Source organism: Capsicum annuum, chromosome 7, assembly GCF_002878395.1.
Source record: "Capsicum annuum cultivar UCD-10X-F1 chromosome 7, UCD10Xv1.1, whole genome shotgun sequence".
Classification (NCBI taxonomy): domain Eukaryota; kingdom Viridiplantae; phylum Streptophyta; class Magnoliopsida; order Solanales; family Solanaceae; genus Capsicum; species Capsicum annuum.
In genome coordinates, this window is record NC_061117.1 from 88,299,002 (window position 1) to 88,314,424 (window position 15,423).

General features: G+C 33.9%; 1 protein-coding gene across 4 annotated transcripts in view; it reads left to right on the forward strand.

Annotated features, from left to right (window-relative positions):
* The first annotated feature begins 4,039 nt into the window (after positions 1-4,039).
* The window catches only part of LOC107854612 (afadin- and alpha-actinin-binding protein), a 43,910-nt gene continuing 32,526 nt past the window's right edge, over positions 4,040-15,423 (forward strand). For 3 of the 4 annotated variants that reach the window (XM_016699629.2, XM_016699628.2, XM_016699627.2), the window contains exons 1-13: positions 4,068-4,346; positions 4,449-4,483; positions 5,545-5,656; positions 6,318-6,415; positions 7,507-7,603; positions 7,681-7,770; positions 7,857-7,919; positions 8,028-8,102; positions 8,189-8,254; positions 8,327-8,404; positions 10,458-10,568; positions 10,669-10,746; positions 11,127-11,246. In XM_016699629.2, the coding sequence (XP_016555115.1) occupies positions 4,314-4,346; positions 4,449-4,483; positions 5,545-5,656; positions 6,318-6,415; positions 7,507-7,603; positions 7,681-7,770; positions 7,857-7,919; positions 8,028-8,102; positions 8,189-8,254; positions 8,327-8,404; positions 10,458-10,568; positions 10,669-10,746; positions 11,127-11,246 (1,056 nt within the window). In that variant the 5' untranslated portion in view covers positions 4,068-4,313. Of the gene's footprint in view, positions 4,347-4,448; positions 4,484-5,544; positions 5,657-6,317; positions 6,416-7,506; positions 7,604-7,680; positions 7,771-7,856; positions 7,920-8,027; positions 8,103-8,188; positions 8,255-8,326; positions 8,405-10,457; positions 10,569-10,668; positions 10,747-11,126; positions 11,247-15,423 lie in introns of all 4 variants that reach the window. The other variant, XM_016699630.2, reaches the window with a different exon arrangement.

Sequence of the window (15,423 nt, forward strand, 5' to 3'; positions counted from 1 at the left end):
CCGCTTATTCAACCATCTCTACACCCTAATGTCATGAACACCTCACATAGACACCAACTCCAAAAGGGGTCATCACAACATCACATAAATTCCACATACTAGGGTCAAAGACCATAAATCTTGCAAACAATCATGAATCCAAACTCAATAACACAAGTAACATCAACTTCAACTCATAAAAACCATGAAATATCACAAAACATAAAATCTTTAAGTTTTAAAAATGGTACTTGAGCTTCTTGGATGAAAGGGACCCAAGAATCAACATCTACATACCTGGGAATTTATTTTCTTGAAGGCTTTTGAAAAGAGTTCTTGATTTCTCTAGATCCTTCTTGATCTCTCTTGAATTTTATGAAAGGAGAAGAGAGTATTTTGATTTTGGAAACCCTAATTTTTGGGTGGAAGAGAGAAAAATGAAGTTGAAGGCCCTTGGCCCGGTGTTTATAGAGCTGGGGGAGGATGTGGAAAAGACCAAAATGCTCCTTTAAAATTTGTCCAGAAAATTCTGATCTGGGTCTGTGATGGTCCGTCAGAGGGACTGACGATCCACCAAGTCATCCGTCACTCAAGTGCCCAAACTGGGATGTTTTATCTCGGAGTGACGGTCGAAGTGACGGTCCGTCAGAAATCTGACAGTCCACCAGATTGTCCATCACTTGGGGTCCAGGAATAGGACATTCTGCCTCGGTCTGACGGGCCCCTTAACGGTCCGTCAACTTTCTGACGGTCTACCACTTTGGCCGTCACATGATGACCGAAAAAGAAAGCCACTACCTTGGTCTGACGGGACACTTGACGGTCTACCAAGGACTTGGCAGTCTGTTAGATCGATCGTCAAACAGGCGATTCCGATAACGCTCAGTAAACGGCCATAACTTTTTCGTCCGATGTTGGATTTTGATGAAATTGGTATCGATGGAAAGCTTGTTCAATGCCCTACATGACTAAAAGTAGAAATTAGGGAAATTACACACGATTCAAAGTGTTTCATACTTGGAAAGATACTTCTGAAACTTTTAGACTCAGATTTTCCGCTTTGTTGGATACGCTCTAAGGCTCAGACTAGAAGAGAACTTTGCGGGGTATTACAATATAACTTCAAAAGTTGGTTATAAGATCAAAACGATAAAATAAGCAAGCACTTTTGCCTAAATGCTAAGTGTGTCTCATGATGTAACATCTAAGGTTGAAAACACATTTTTTCAAACACAATTTTTTATAAAATGCTTTGTATATTGATAATTAGACTATTTAGTGAGATATTGACCTCATATAAATTTTTATGTGAAGATTTTGTTTTATTTTATTAAAATACAAATATCTAAAAAAAAAATTATATATTAATTTTGATTTGCATAATTAATTACTAACATTCATGTGTCTAAAAGTAATTATAAAGTACGATTTTTAAATCCAAAAAATTGATATAAGTGATGTTTTTTTTTCAATTTGTATGAGGATACGATAATTTACACTTAATTGATAAATTATTTTAATTAACGCTCTTATATATAAAGTAAAAAGCTTCTTACTATAATAATAATTTTAAGTATTTTTTTTTTATAAAAGATAAGAGTTATAAATTTTCAAAATAATAAAAATTACATATTCCATTAAATCAATGAATTCGATAGTATCAAATTTCTTTATATTAATAATGTATCAAATTTCTTTATATTAATAATGTATCACATAAACTCATTTGTATATTTTTTCTACTCCATTTTCCGAGTTATCTTTTATAATTTTCTATTGTTTCATAATGAAAATCAACATAAGATATGCCTATATTAAAAAAATTGTTCTTATCTTCTAAAGATACATTATGTTATTTACTTTTATTTATAATATTAGGTAAAGAAGATTATCTGTTTTCTTATTGATTTTTTTTTTAAATATGTATAATTTATGTAGAATTGCATTTTCATATTTATTATCTTATTTCCAGTTAATGTCCTTTAATTAAAATGAGTTATGTGAAATATAACTTTTAATCTTATTGAATTACTGTGATTTTTACCCCGTTGATCTTTGTTAATTCTCCTTGAAACACTTTTGTTGTAGCACTAAGGGGTCGTTTGGTTGAGAATATAGTTATGCCAAGATTAGTTATACTGGATAAGTTATGATGGGATAAGTTATACTGGAATTAGTTGTACTGAGATTATTTTTTATTGAGTATTTGATTTGTTGTATTCAAAGTAATATGTATGGTATAATTTATAAGAATAAATTAATTGATTACCAAAATACCTCCCATCTTATTTAACTTCTTTTTTTATATATTTCTTTTCAAGCTTTAAATATTTATTCTTAAAAATAAAATTGTTATCTTATTTAGCTTAATTTTTTTTTGTGTGTGCATTTTCATGATTATATCGAGTGTATTTTAAAAATAAAACTTTTATCTTATTTAGCTTTAATTTTTTTGCACGTGTCTTCCTATGATTATGCCGTGTGTGTTTTAAAAAAATCTTACTACATCTTATTTAATTTGAAATAAAAACTTTCAACTTAAGTTTGTTAAAGTAAAAGAAGATTTGTTGTTCATGTCGCTTCATTTAAACACATATCACTCATATAATATAGAATATTAAAATTCATTTTAATTGATATATACAATATCAATTTTCAAGTGATTAAAAAACTATTTAATTTAAAATATGTAATTGAACAATAGAGTCGATTGTAAAACGATGATGTGTATTAAAACTAGGCAACACCTTTGTAGTTGCTAAAATATTTTACAGAGTACCAATGAATGGTAATTATTATTATAAAATCTACTTACTTTAATTAATCTTTTCATTGTGTAGTAAAAACTTTTTTGTGTTATCAATTCACAAAAATAACACTTGGAAGGAAAAAATTGATGTTGAATTCTGTTTTTTTATGCTTAAAAAATTATAATATCTATATTTTGTTGGATATATAAAAAATTATAGTACCTAGTTTTGATCCTTATTATGTATGCTAACATATTTTGATTTTTAATTTGTTAATTGTGCATTTTGATCCTTTATATAAGAAAATAACGTATAAGTTTATAAAATTCACAACTAATGGGATAAAAAAAAATGTAAAGTTCAATTAATAAGAGGTTAATTTTTCTTAGTCACATATTTTTGTCATTTCAAAATAAGAAATTTTAGTCTTTTTAATCTGTCATAAATAACACGTTTTAGATAATCAAGTAGACATCAATAATATTTTTTTAATTTCAAAAGCAATAATTAGAGATTGAAGAATTAAGAGGAGATGAAAAAGATTAGAGAAATGTATTTGTAATGAATTTGGAGGTAATCTTGTCATTTTATAGTTTTATTCCAAGTATAAATCATGATGGAATTGTTATACAATCCCACCAAATGTGGGAACAACTTATCCCGGTACTATTTATTAGTCCTGGAATAAGTTATCCCGAATATTAGCAATCAAACGATGTATTAAAATTTTTATCACGGGACTATTATTTTATTCCAGAATTATTTACTCTAGTACCCCACATCAAATAATCCCTAAGGGGTCGTTTGGTGTGAGGTATAAGTAATCCAAGAGATAAATTATCATGGGATAAAATAAAAGATCACTTAAATCTCTTGTTTGATTAGAGGAATTAATCCATGGTGGGATAACCTATCCCACCATTTTCCCTATAGTGATAGGATAACTTATCTCATATACATGGTGGGGTAAGTTATTCTGAGTAATCCCGGGATAACTAATCCCGATATTAGTTATTCCAAGATAATAATTTCCCAACCAAACGACCCTTAAGAGGTTATTTGATATAGACATAGACAGATGAAGTTATATTCATGACATTAGTTATCTTATTATATTTATTTGTTTGGCATAATGTTAAAGTGAGTATAAGTGCACATAAATTTTTAGTTTTAATTGTGGAAAAACGTAAGAAAAATTATAAGTTATAATTTACATTTATAGAAACAGAAAAAAAAATATATTGTACAGTGAAATTTCTATTACTATATGAATGAATATAGTGCTTTGAATTTTTTTTTTTTTTTAAATAATTGAATATTTATTATTCAATTTAATATTACAATGTTGAAACCGGCTTTCCAAAATATCTAGTAGTCAAAACAAAGATCAGGTTACAAACCCGTCATACCCGCCGGTCATGTCAATCGCAATTTCTCGTGTGTGGTGAGGCACTACTGTGAAAAAGTGAAACGGAATGGAATAAACTACTTGCCCCCGTCCTAGTACTAAACACTCACTATTTTCAATTTCAAATTTGGCCAACATTCAGATCTATCTTCGTTGATTTTTCTCAAGGATCGAACATGCCTCCTACAGAGAATGATTTCGATCTCAGAGTATTTTAATCTATCCATATTCCCACTTCGCCTTCTCTCGCTCTGATTCCTTTGTGTTTCTCACGCACTGACTATATTTCTTACATTCTAATTCTTCTGCAGCGTGCATCTACTCCACCCAGCGGCATGGGAATCAGGTAATTGACAACCACTTTTTTCTCTCTTTTAGGGTTTTGATTTCCACTTACAGGGTGTGTTTGGTATGATGGAAAATATTTTTCATGAAAAATGTTTTCTTGAAAAATGTTTTCCTGTTGGTTTGCTACTTATTTTCTCATATATTTTCCTGTTGGTTTTTACTCATTTTCTCATGTTTGGTTGGTTTGGTTGGTGAGTGAAAAATATTTTTCGAAAAATATTTTATGGTGTTTGATTTGTGAGTAAGACTATTTTTTAGAAAAATATTTTTTAGTGTTTGATTGGTGAGTAAAAAAATATTTTTTTAGAAAATACTACTAACTGTTAACTAGTATATTAGTACCTCTAGCAACTCAACAATTTGTAAGAACTAATTTAAGCATAACAAATAATATTAATATCGAATACTAAAATATTACAATCACTAAATTTAAGCAACTATTAATTAGCAAATATAGGAGACATTTTTCAATATTTTGTCGGGACAATCGCAAGATACTACAATCAGTAGAAATATAGCGGAACGACAAGCTTATTCAACCTCGTGAAACAAGTTACATCGATGACAAAATGAAATATGCAATTAGTAAAAGTAACATAGGTAAGTCTTTCCTCTATGCATATGAAAATAATAATACATTCAACGAATATTGGAAATGAGAAAAATTCAGGCTTCACTATTTTTTATTTCAAGCAGTGAAAAATTGAAGCAAAGTACAGTGAAAAATATTTTCGAGTGATGTAAATTTTTGAGAAAAGTGAATTTTTTGAGTCATGTGAATATGAGTGTTGTTGGGGTAGGAAAAAGGGGTGAGGATAGGGTCATAAGTCACATTTATCATTTTTTGGAAAATGACTTCCCTTGGCCCAGGAGGGAAGTCATTTTCCCTCAAATTGAGGAAAATGAGTTGTGAAAAATGTTTTCCAAACATTTTATTGCAACCAAACAAGGGAAAATAAGAAAACATTTTTCAGAAAACATTTTCCATCATACCAAACGCACCCACAATGTGGTTAGTGTAAGTCAGCAAAATGTACTGATTTCTGTTGTATTCTGCAGTGAATATAACTTTGCAGATATCAACAATTTGGAGCACTGTGCTAAGTATCTCAACCAAACACTCATCACCTTCGGATTCCCTGTTTCTCTCGATCTCTTTGCCCATGACCCAGTAGGCCATTTCTTATTTTACTTTTATTTTTTTCTTCTCATTGTATTTCATAGAAAAATTAACAGTATACCTTTTGGGGAGTGATGCTTACTTAAGTTCTAGCCATGACTAACCATGGATAGGGTTTGGAAATTTTGATGGGAAATTCAAGTGAGAGGTGAAGTAACTGATCAAACTACGATAGTGAAAGCTGAATATTCCTACGGATAAAAGTAAATGATCTTCTGCTTCAAAATACTTCTTTTACTGTTTTAAGCACCGTTTGTGAGTGGGTGCAGATGCAAAAGCCTCTATCCTAAATTATTCAAATGGTTTCAATTTCTAACATAAATTTGTACTTTGTTTATTCTAATATTAATTTGTGGATTATCATAGTTCTAGTGGAATAAATATTTATTATAGAAAGCTGAACAATTAATTTGATTGGAAAATGTATCACATTTGAATTGTGATAATATGGACGGATGACAGTTTGGATGAAACTTGTTTTCATTCAAAACCAACTTACTCTAAGGAAACAAGTGCTTTGCAAGAAACTCTTCAAAGCTTTTGTTAATGATATTACTAGTGGAATGAGGCTAAACATTGTTAGATGTATAGAAAATGTCATATATATTGAGCTGAACAGTGTATAGTATCTGACTGATTTCTCATTTCGTAGGTTTCCATTGCGAGGACTTGCAATTGTGTATATGCACTATTACAGCAGAGGCAGAGGGATATTGAATTCAGAGAGTCTGCAAATGAGCAGAGACAGCGGTACTGTAGACTTCTAAAGTAGTTCTATGGGCTTTGTGAAGATGATTTTGTAATGAAAAAACTTTGTTGTATTTGCTTAGGGTTTCTTTTGATTGGATGGATATTACATATCTAAACTTTGATCTGATTAATGTACGAGTAAAGATAAGAGAAGTTGTCTCTTTGAAATGATTGTTTGAATGGGAAAAATGATAGCCATTTAATAAACTGATATTTTGTTTGAAGAGTCTATAGTTATTGATGTAAGTGTTTGTACAAAAAAGTTCTTTTCAATATTAAACTGGCGAATATTAAGTTACAGATTCCTTCAATATCCATTTGGTTTTTATTGTGTCATCTTAGTGACTTAAGAGTTTTAGGTGTCTCAATTTCTTTTGTTGTTTTCGACCTTTTGTGTGTTATCTCAGTAAAATCGATGTGGTGCCTTTGCAAATTTTGTTAAAATCGATGTGTTGCCTTTGCAAATTTTGTTTCTTTAAATTGAAATTTTTGTTGTTCGAATATAACTATCCTTGATTGAGGAGCTGTATTGCTTTTCTTCTGCCATTAAGATAAAGTTATTTCTTTCCTTTTCTATCCTTGGATACAATGCGTTTGTGTCTTCAAGTAGAACATTTTGAACGTTGCATGGGCTTCTCATAATGAACTAGGGGAGTATAAAAAGATCAATTCAATTGCTAAGCAATTTTGACAGGGACCAGATACTAACTATTACTACCTATTATTAGGAAGATTTGTGACCTTAAAATTACAAATATATGCATAAACATTTTCCTGTGATTTACCGTATTTACCATTTCATTTGGATTACTGTATACTGGTGATTTTTCTACTTGTGGATTTATATCCATTTTGTTGTTTTCTTAACTGAGCAAGGTGTCCAATAATTGTTACATTTTCTATTATTAGGAACATATGTGACCTTAAATTACAAATATATGCATAAACATTTTCCTGTGGTTTATCGCATGTATCATTTCATTTGGATTACTGTATACTGGTAATTTTTCTACTTTTGGTTTTATATCTGTCTTGTTGTTTTCTTAACTGAGCAAGATGTCCAATAATTTTTACATTTTCTCCTTCTGAAGGCTGTTATCGGACATATCAAGATTAGAGGCCAAAGTGGAGAGGCTGGAATCTCAACTACAAGCCAAAGATAGAGAGATAGCGACAATTACTAGAGAGGTCTGGAAATCTACTTTTTCTTAAAACCAAGGAGTCTAGATATACGCTTGCTGACCTTATAGAAAATTTATGTGTAGGAAGCTAAAGCTACTGCAGTTCTGAAGGTACAAATTGACAAGTTGCAGAAGGAACGGGATGAGTTTCAGAGGATGGTTCTTGGCAATCAGGTCGGGTGCTATTATTTATACTGCTTGTAATGAAGTATTGTTTCATAACTGGTCTCATCTATGCTGGATTTATATTGTTGAAATAGCAAGTCAGAACTCAGCAGATATATGAAATGAAGAAAAAGGAAAAGGAGTATATAAAGTTACAGGTAAGTTTTCTCTCATCTTTGTTTACTATCATTGTATATATTGGACTTTTTTTTTCCATCTGCAATTTATCAAAGATTAAAACTTATGGATGGGTCTGCTATTTCCAGGAGAGACTAAATCAAGTGATGATGGAGAAAAAGAAGGAATCCAGATCAGGCATGGAAATAATGAATTTACTCCAGGTAGCATCAACTTTTTTTTTTGTGGTGGGATATATGTGCCCATTTGTATTCCAAAGTGTAACAGTTCCATTAATATGTTTCTATAGAAAGAAGGGCGTCAACGTGGGACATGGAATGGGAAGAAGGCTGACAATGACTTCTACAAGAAGATTGTAAGTGCTCAATTGACCTGCTTAAACTCTTTCAGTTTCCTAGCTAAGCTTATCATTTTGTCTATCCATTAGGTGGATGCCTACGAAGCTAAAAATCAAGAACTAGTTGCAGAAAATGCTGATTTGAGGGCATTATTGCGATCAATGCAGGTACATTCAATAGTCATAGCAACATTCAGTGCTTAGATTTAGCATTTTGTTTTCAGTAATTAATGCGGTTTGGACAACTTTAGAGAGACATTTTAGAAGACAGTTTTGAGAGTAAAGTTCATCTAAAAGAGAAGCATGTTTGAATAATTGTAGTTCTTTATTTTTCTCCTCTTAAATTTGATTGTTTAGTGAGTGGAAGAAGATTTTTCAGTTCAACAAACGTCTCCAGGCACTTTCTACCCAAAAGGAAGTTTGAAAATTTTCTTGAATGAATTTGATCCAACATTATTTTTTCAAAATTCTTTGCAACTTTTATGAAAAGATCACTTCCCGATACCTCTAAATTTGTTCAAGAATAGACAGAAAATATCAAGTATAGCTCCTGCTAGTTTGGAGATACTCAAACTAGTGTTAATTTTGTAAGCATCTTGCACTTTCTGCATGTTATGCTCAAAAGTTGAAACATAATACGGTTGCTTTTCGCAGTCGGTTTCGGAGTTGTCCATACGTGGAATATGATTATTAATCAGATAACTATAAGAGTATCGAGGGAATATGGATGCATGACCATGTCTTGCTGGGACCAGATGTGAGGGAGAGAAGGCTTGTTTGCATGACAAATCCCAAATGTCTTAGATAACTGTTGGTGTTGTGAGATTTGTGGTTATTGTTTTATGTTACAATGTTCAAATTTTTATAAATTATGGAACTTTAGAGTCGTGGAAGATAGATAAAACATACACTTATCCCCCAAAATGTGCAGTGAAAGATGTTTTAGGAGCTGTTTAGGTAACTTCCACAACTTTTTTTTTTTTGGAGAAAGGGTTTTCTGCAAAAGTAAAACGTGTTTGGATAATAGTAGTTGTTTTGAAGATTTGTTTGTGTTTTGTGAGTGAAAGAACTTTCATTGGAACACCGTAAAACCACATTTTTGAGAAACTGTTTCCCCAAAAGAATTTTTGTTATAACTTCTTGAGCAAACTTAAACAAACACAATTTCTTTGCATGATCCTATGAAACCATTCACAAACAAATGCTACTTAAGGAAGTTGAATACAGTTTTTTCAACATTGGTTATAATGACATTGGGAGCTGGTGAATTGATCATAAAATCTGCTTAGTGGTTTTTCTTAAAACCTCACGATATCGCACGATATCTGTATCGTGCAACCAACTATTTAGAGAAACCACTATGCATTGAGCTTCTACCGGAGTAAGTTTTATCTGTAACTTATGTGACTTTTTTTGCGCGCAATGATTTTAAGAGTTCAACGTCATAGTTAAATTTACACTTGTCTTTAACTAAAGAGCTTATCTCACTTCAATGGGTTCTAGTACTTCTTCTTTTCTTAATTATTTAAAAGGGCAGCCCCGGACACTAAAGCTTCCGGTGTGCGCAGGGTCCAGGAAAGGGTTGAACCACAATGATCTATTGTACGCAGCCCTTCCCAGGATGATTTCTTAATTATTATTGGAAATATATACTGTAGCTTATCCCAAAGAGTAAAAATAATTAGGTTAATAAATAATGAAAAGAAAGGGAGTATAGAACTCCTCCTGTTTTTATATGAGTGTCTGTGTCATTTATAGTGTCTTTTTGAAGTTGTTTTCAGTCTATACTGATACTTCCTGTTTCTTCACGTAAAATGTGGATTTATTTTCCTTCTGATTCTTCTTGTCTTACTCCTAGTTGATTAATTCTGTCAATTTTTGGGGGAAAAAGAAGGCAAAAGGCAAATTTTATGAGCATGGCAATACAGAAGAAATATGTTTGTTGCATGACCTTGTGTATTCACTATAAACATTTTCTTCATGTGTGGTGCATACTTTTAAAACAATAATTCTATTTAGAACATGACTCACCTTCCTATTAGCTAGGCTGACATGAATGAGTTTTGAAATTCCCCAAATGGGTCTTCAGGGCAGTCAACTGCAATAAAGACACAACATTGTGTATATTGATCAGTGGATGACTACACAAATTTTCTTCACGTGTAATACCAGCTTTTGGAGCAATCTTTTGTTGAGAATGTGACTGACCTTCCTATTGTAGGCCGACATGCGTGAGTTCTTAAATGCTCCAAATGGGTCTTCGAGGCAATCAACTTCAAGCAATGAGAGGCTAGACAACGATCACTTGCAGTCCCCATTGGGTGGTAGAACGGTATAGCTTATTTTCTAAAGAGATAAACAAGATTGGTTATTCTTATAGGATTCGTACCTTTTAATGACATGAAAAGACTCAAGTGTTTGTAATCCTTTAGGATGTCTTTGATCTGCCCCTCCACATGGCTAGGGATCAAATCGAAGAAAGTCTCCGTAACAAGATGGCTTCTATTAAGGTACTCCCTTTGCCCCATATTAGTTGTCCACTTCCCCTTGCCCCTTAAGAAATCATAAATAAGAAAGGTAGTTTTACTAATTTATCCTTTACGAAATTTTTTTTGAACGGTACGAACTTGTTTACACTTTTAAAAAGAATTGATTGTAAGGGTAAAGTGGGAAAAATGTAATTATTTCTTTTTTGGTTTTGTAAATTGACAAGTAATTTGGGACAACTATTTTTGTAATGTGGGCAACTAACGTGGGACGGGGGAGTAATAAAGTAGGTGATTATGCATTGCGATATTTTGCTTTGTACTCCTATCTATGTTTAGATGATAAAGATCATGTGTTGCATGTACACAAAATAATTCTTGTATGTCTTTGCTGAAATTTGAAGGAGCGAATGGGTCAACTGCAAGATGCACAAAAGGGTGCAGAAGTTACCTCAGAAGCAACAGAGAGAGAGCTTGAGCTAGAAGCTCAACTTGTCGAGGCCAGGAGCATAATTCAAGAGCAGGTACTTTTTTTTATCCCATTAAGGGTAGGAGTTCCATTAGAATTTGAAAGCTCTTCATTGCTACGGGTCAATGTTGCTCGAACTCTTCAAAGATGTCAATAAGTGCGTATCGAATTCTCCAAAAGTAGTGAAGTAGTGTATTTTTGGAGAATCCGATACGGGTGCAATGTCGAAAGCGAAGAGCCACACAACTTTGCTGCTGGTTGTACAAACATCACAGTTAGCACTTGCGAACTTTTTGTTTTGTCACCATGCTATTGAATCGTATGTTATCAATAAAGGCAAGTTGTGTGCCACATTTTGAGTGCTTTTTTACTTTGTAATGGAGTCAGATTAATGTCTATGCTCTTATTACAAACCTAGCAATCTTAAAATTCTTAATGGTGCTGAAATTTTATCTTTAAATATACGATGGAGGTGGCACTGGCTTATCAATGGTCTTGCTGTCTAAAATGGTGCTATGATGGAGGCAAGTTATGTGCTACATTGTCGTCGCGACTCTAACATTGAGGTCGCGATGACACCTACCCTGACCCAGCCTTGGTAGGTAAGCCAAGTAACCCAAAAAACAAGGAAAGATCGAAATATGAAATAAGACAATAAAATACGAGACTTTTAGAATGAAGTCAAACAATATCACATAGATAACATAGATCCAAAGAAAATGCAATCGATCCCAAAACCAAGTGTCGTAAATGGTAAGAGCATCTAAGTACAAATTCGAATGTTTGAACACACTATATAAGTCCGTCTCTGATAGTAAGTAAAGACAAACAGGAATATGAAGAGGTCCGGAGTCAGCCCTGAACTCTAGAGCACACTAGTACCTCGAATGTCAGCTCTTAATGCACGAATCAGCCTACGCGAGTCGCACTCGTATTGAGATCTGTACCGAAAGGGAACAGAAGTAGGAGTGAGTATGTTTCACTTGTACTTAGTAGGTATTATACGCCGACTGCACAAAGCGACAAACAAAATAGATAAAAGATACTATGAGCACGCATGCCTGCAAGTAGAAATATTCCCAAACGATAGCTCACACCATCTCCATTTAACAATTCTAGGATATATACTACGGGAAACAGCTAAGTGCGTAGTATATATATATATATTTATATATATAATACACGTTAAGTACAAGGAGCGTACACGAAAGATGCAAATGCAGTGCAAGGCGATGCAACGATGTAGTGATAGTGGAACTTACACATACACCTTCCAAGTCTCAACGCTTCAGACAACAGGGGTTCACAACCCATATACCTCTCATAATATCAACCAATCTTATCGTCAAATGACCTTGGCCTAGGTTTCCCAATATCACACAGTCCATTTTACCGGCAATTACCTTGATTAATGGTTCTATAAAAAGTTTTCATTTTCTTTTAGTGGTATCAATCTCATGAACATGTATACATGATATGAGGATATAATGCTCACAACCAATCGGTATAAGGATAATCATCAATTCATTACAGGTATAAATGAGCTCAAAATCTAATCCATATGACAATGATTCAGTGATATAAGCCATTGTAGGGCACCACTAGTATAAATAGTCTTTAAGTCATTAATAATATCATTTAAGTCCCTCGTTCGAGTATCAGTAACATATAAAGGCAATTTAATGCTCAAGTAAGACCTCTGATATCTAGTCAAATCCCCATTTGGGCGACGCAATAACAAAATTGGCAGATAATGCACAAGGCCTGAAATCATCAAATAAAGCCCTCGCACGGGCATCACAACTTTTACCACCTCTCAAATCAACAACGATATGCATAAAAGCTCCCACACGGGCACACAATGATAAAAATAACCTTGAAATATGATTTCCTATAGTTAATTCCCCAACCTATAACATGCTTTATATGTAGGTTTACTACCCATCCAGTCTGAAAAAAGTTAAGCCATAACCTACCTCAAAGTGCTGAAATCCAAGCCTAGAACCTTCAACACAGTGCCTTTCCCTTTCTAATGATCTTGAAATGAGCTAAAACTATTGAATATATAATTTATGTGTTAAAAAGGAAGTTAATGATACCCATATCGATTATATTTATGACATCCTTCTAATGTTGTCCAGTCTTTGAGTGATTCCCACTAGAATGGGAAAAAGGGACATCATATAAGTCGGCATAGAATCTAGGACTGAATTAATCAAAGTGAGTATGGACAGTTGTTCCATGTTTTAAAGACCTAAAGGCACTTTCCTCTAGGAAACTCTCTCTCCTGCTTCCTAGGGGTTGGGGAGGTCCCTGTGTCCCTCTTTTTCCGGCAATCACTGGTCGGAATCTTCATCTCCCTTTTCTTTCTTTCATCATCTTTTCTTTAGTATTACCTTGCGTGATAGTTTTTCGAGATTCAAACCCTTCTGTCAGAATTCGCAATGGGCGACAATAGGATCTATTTCAATGCTGGTTTCAAGTCTTTCGACATCACTAAGTGGAGTACTGGCAGCTCTGTGTGGTTCGAATGTGTGGTTTGAATGGGTTGAGAGGAGTAGAAAGATAATGAGATCTTCCATGAGCAGCAAAACCATGGAATGAATCTGTCTCACTCTCAAAGAAGCTTCCAGTAGCTTCAGTGATCAGAAGAAGACTATCAGAAGATGGAAAACTGCATATGGAGAGGCACAACATTCTGCACCAGGAAACATAATGAACATGGAAGATTTATAAGTATTACTTCCATTAACAAAGGGGGGTCTATACTGGTCATCCCAGAACTAGCAGTTAATGCAAGATGGTACGACATTGCAGTTAAAATCGAAAGGTTCATTAAATGCTCTAAGAGAATGGAATTGGCAGGACCAGCTAGAGTAACTGAAGCCAACTACCTTTATGCAAAAGCAGTTAAGGATAGTAAATGGCAATCAGAGGCTCTAAGGGAGGCAGAGATTACGAACGATGCTAGCTATATTGAAGTCATCACACAAGCAGATGACCATGACAACGGGCTTTTGAAAAGATGCCTAGTAGGTCATCTGGAAGGAGGAAAGAAGGAAAAGCCAACATTGTCCGAGATAAGAATATGGTCGTCAACGCTCTGGAAGAAGGCATTTGGAGTTAATATCTATGAAATGTATGGAGGAATGTTTCTATTCGAGTTTCCCAACATAAACATGGCTGAACAAACTCTCCAAGGGCAGTGGCACCGGAGAAATAAAAAATTTAATCTGGAATAGTGGAATCCGACGGTGGGCTGCCTCCTCAATAATTCTCTGAAGAAGGAAACTTGGATTAGAATTATCGGAATCCCTCTTCATCTCTGGTCAGGAAGAGTATTTCAAGAAATTGGGAACCTACCTATGTGGAGGTTGGGTGGCCACGGAGGAGGAAACAGAACTAAGAAATCGCATGATGTGGGCAAGAATTCTGGTTGCAAATGATGGACAAAACATTCCTAAAGAAGTTTCGATCTCTAGAAATGGAGTAATATACCACTTTCCAATATGGGCGGAGTGTTAAGTGAGAGTAGAGGTACAATCGAAATCTTCACGAACTGAAAACAGAGCCGCCGGAGAAAATAGAGCACAAAAATACCCAGTACATTCCTTTACATAGCGGTCTTAAGATGGAAAAGTCTGTTAATCCCACAAATTTAGGTATTTTCCTTCGGTGGAACACGTGGGTACAACTGTAAAATGAAGAGAGAGGGGGTCACATGCAAGCCACATGTCTCATTTAATTGTGGGTACAACTGTAGAAGAAAGAGAGAGGGGATCACATGCAGGTAACATGTCTCATTTAATTGATGGAGAAGCTTTGGGCCATCAACAACCCAACACTAAGAGGAAACTCCTAATTAAGAATGGGCCGGACTTTTCCAGTCAAGTCATTTTTAATGACATCACATGTAAAAATCCAATATCAATTAACACTGGAAAGAGCTGCATACGATCAAGAAACAGAAAAAACAACCACACAAAACTCGAGCCAAATTGTTTATTCGGAGGAGGAGATAGCAAACATGGTCGGAGATTCAATAATCGAATCGCTATACCAATTAATCGAGATAGATGATAGTGAATTAAGGGGGAAGATTTCAGTAAAGGACGACAATGAAACACCAAAAACAAGGGAACAAAAGTCGATCACTGTCTTGAAGGATTGGGGGATTGAGGAACCAGAGCCTCTGCAAATTCTGCAACAAGAAGTAATAAGGAATAAGAAGA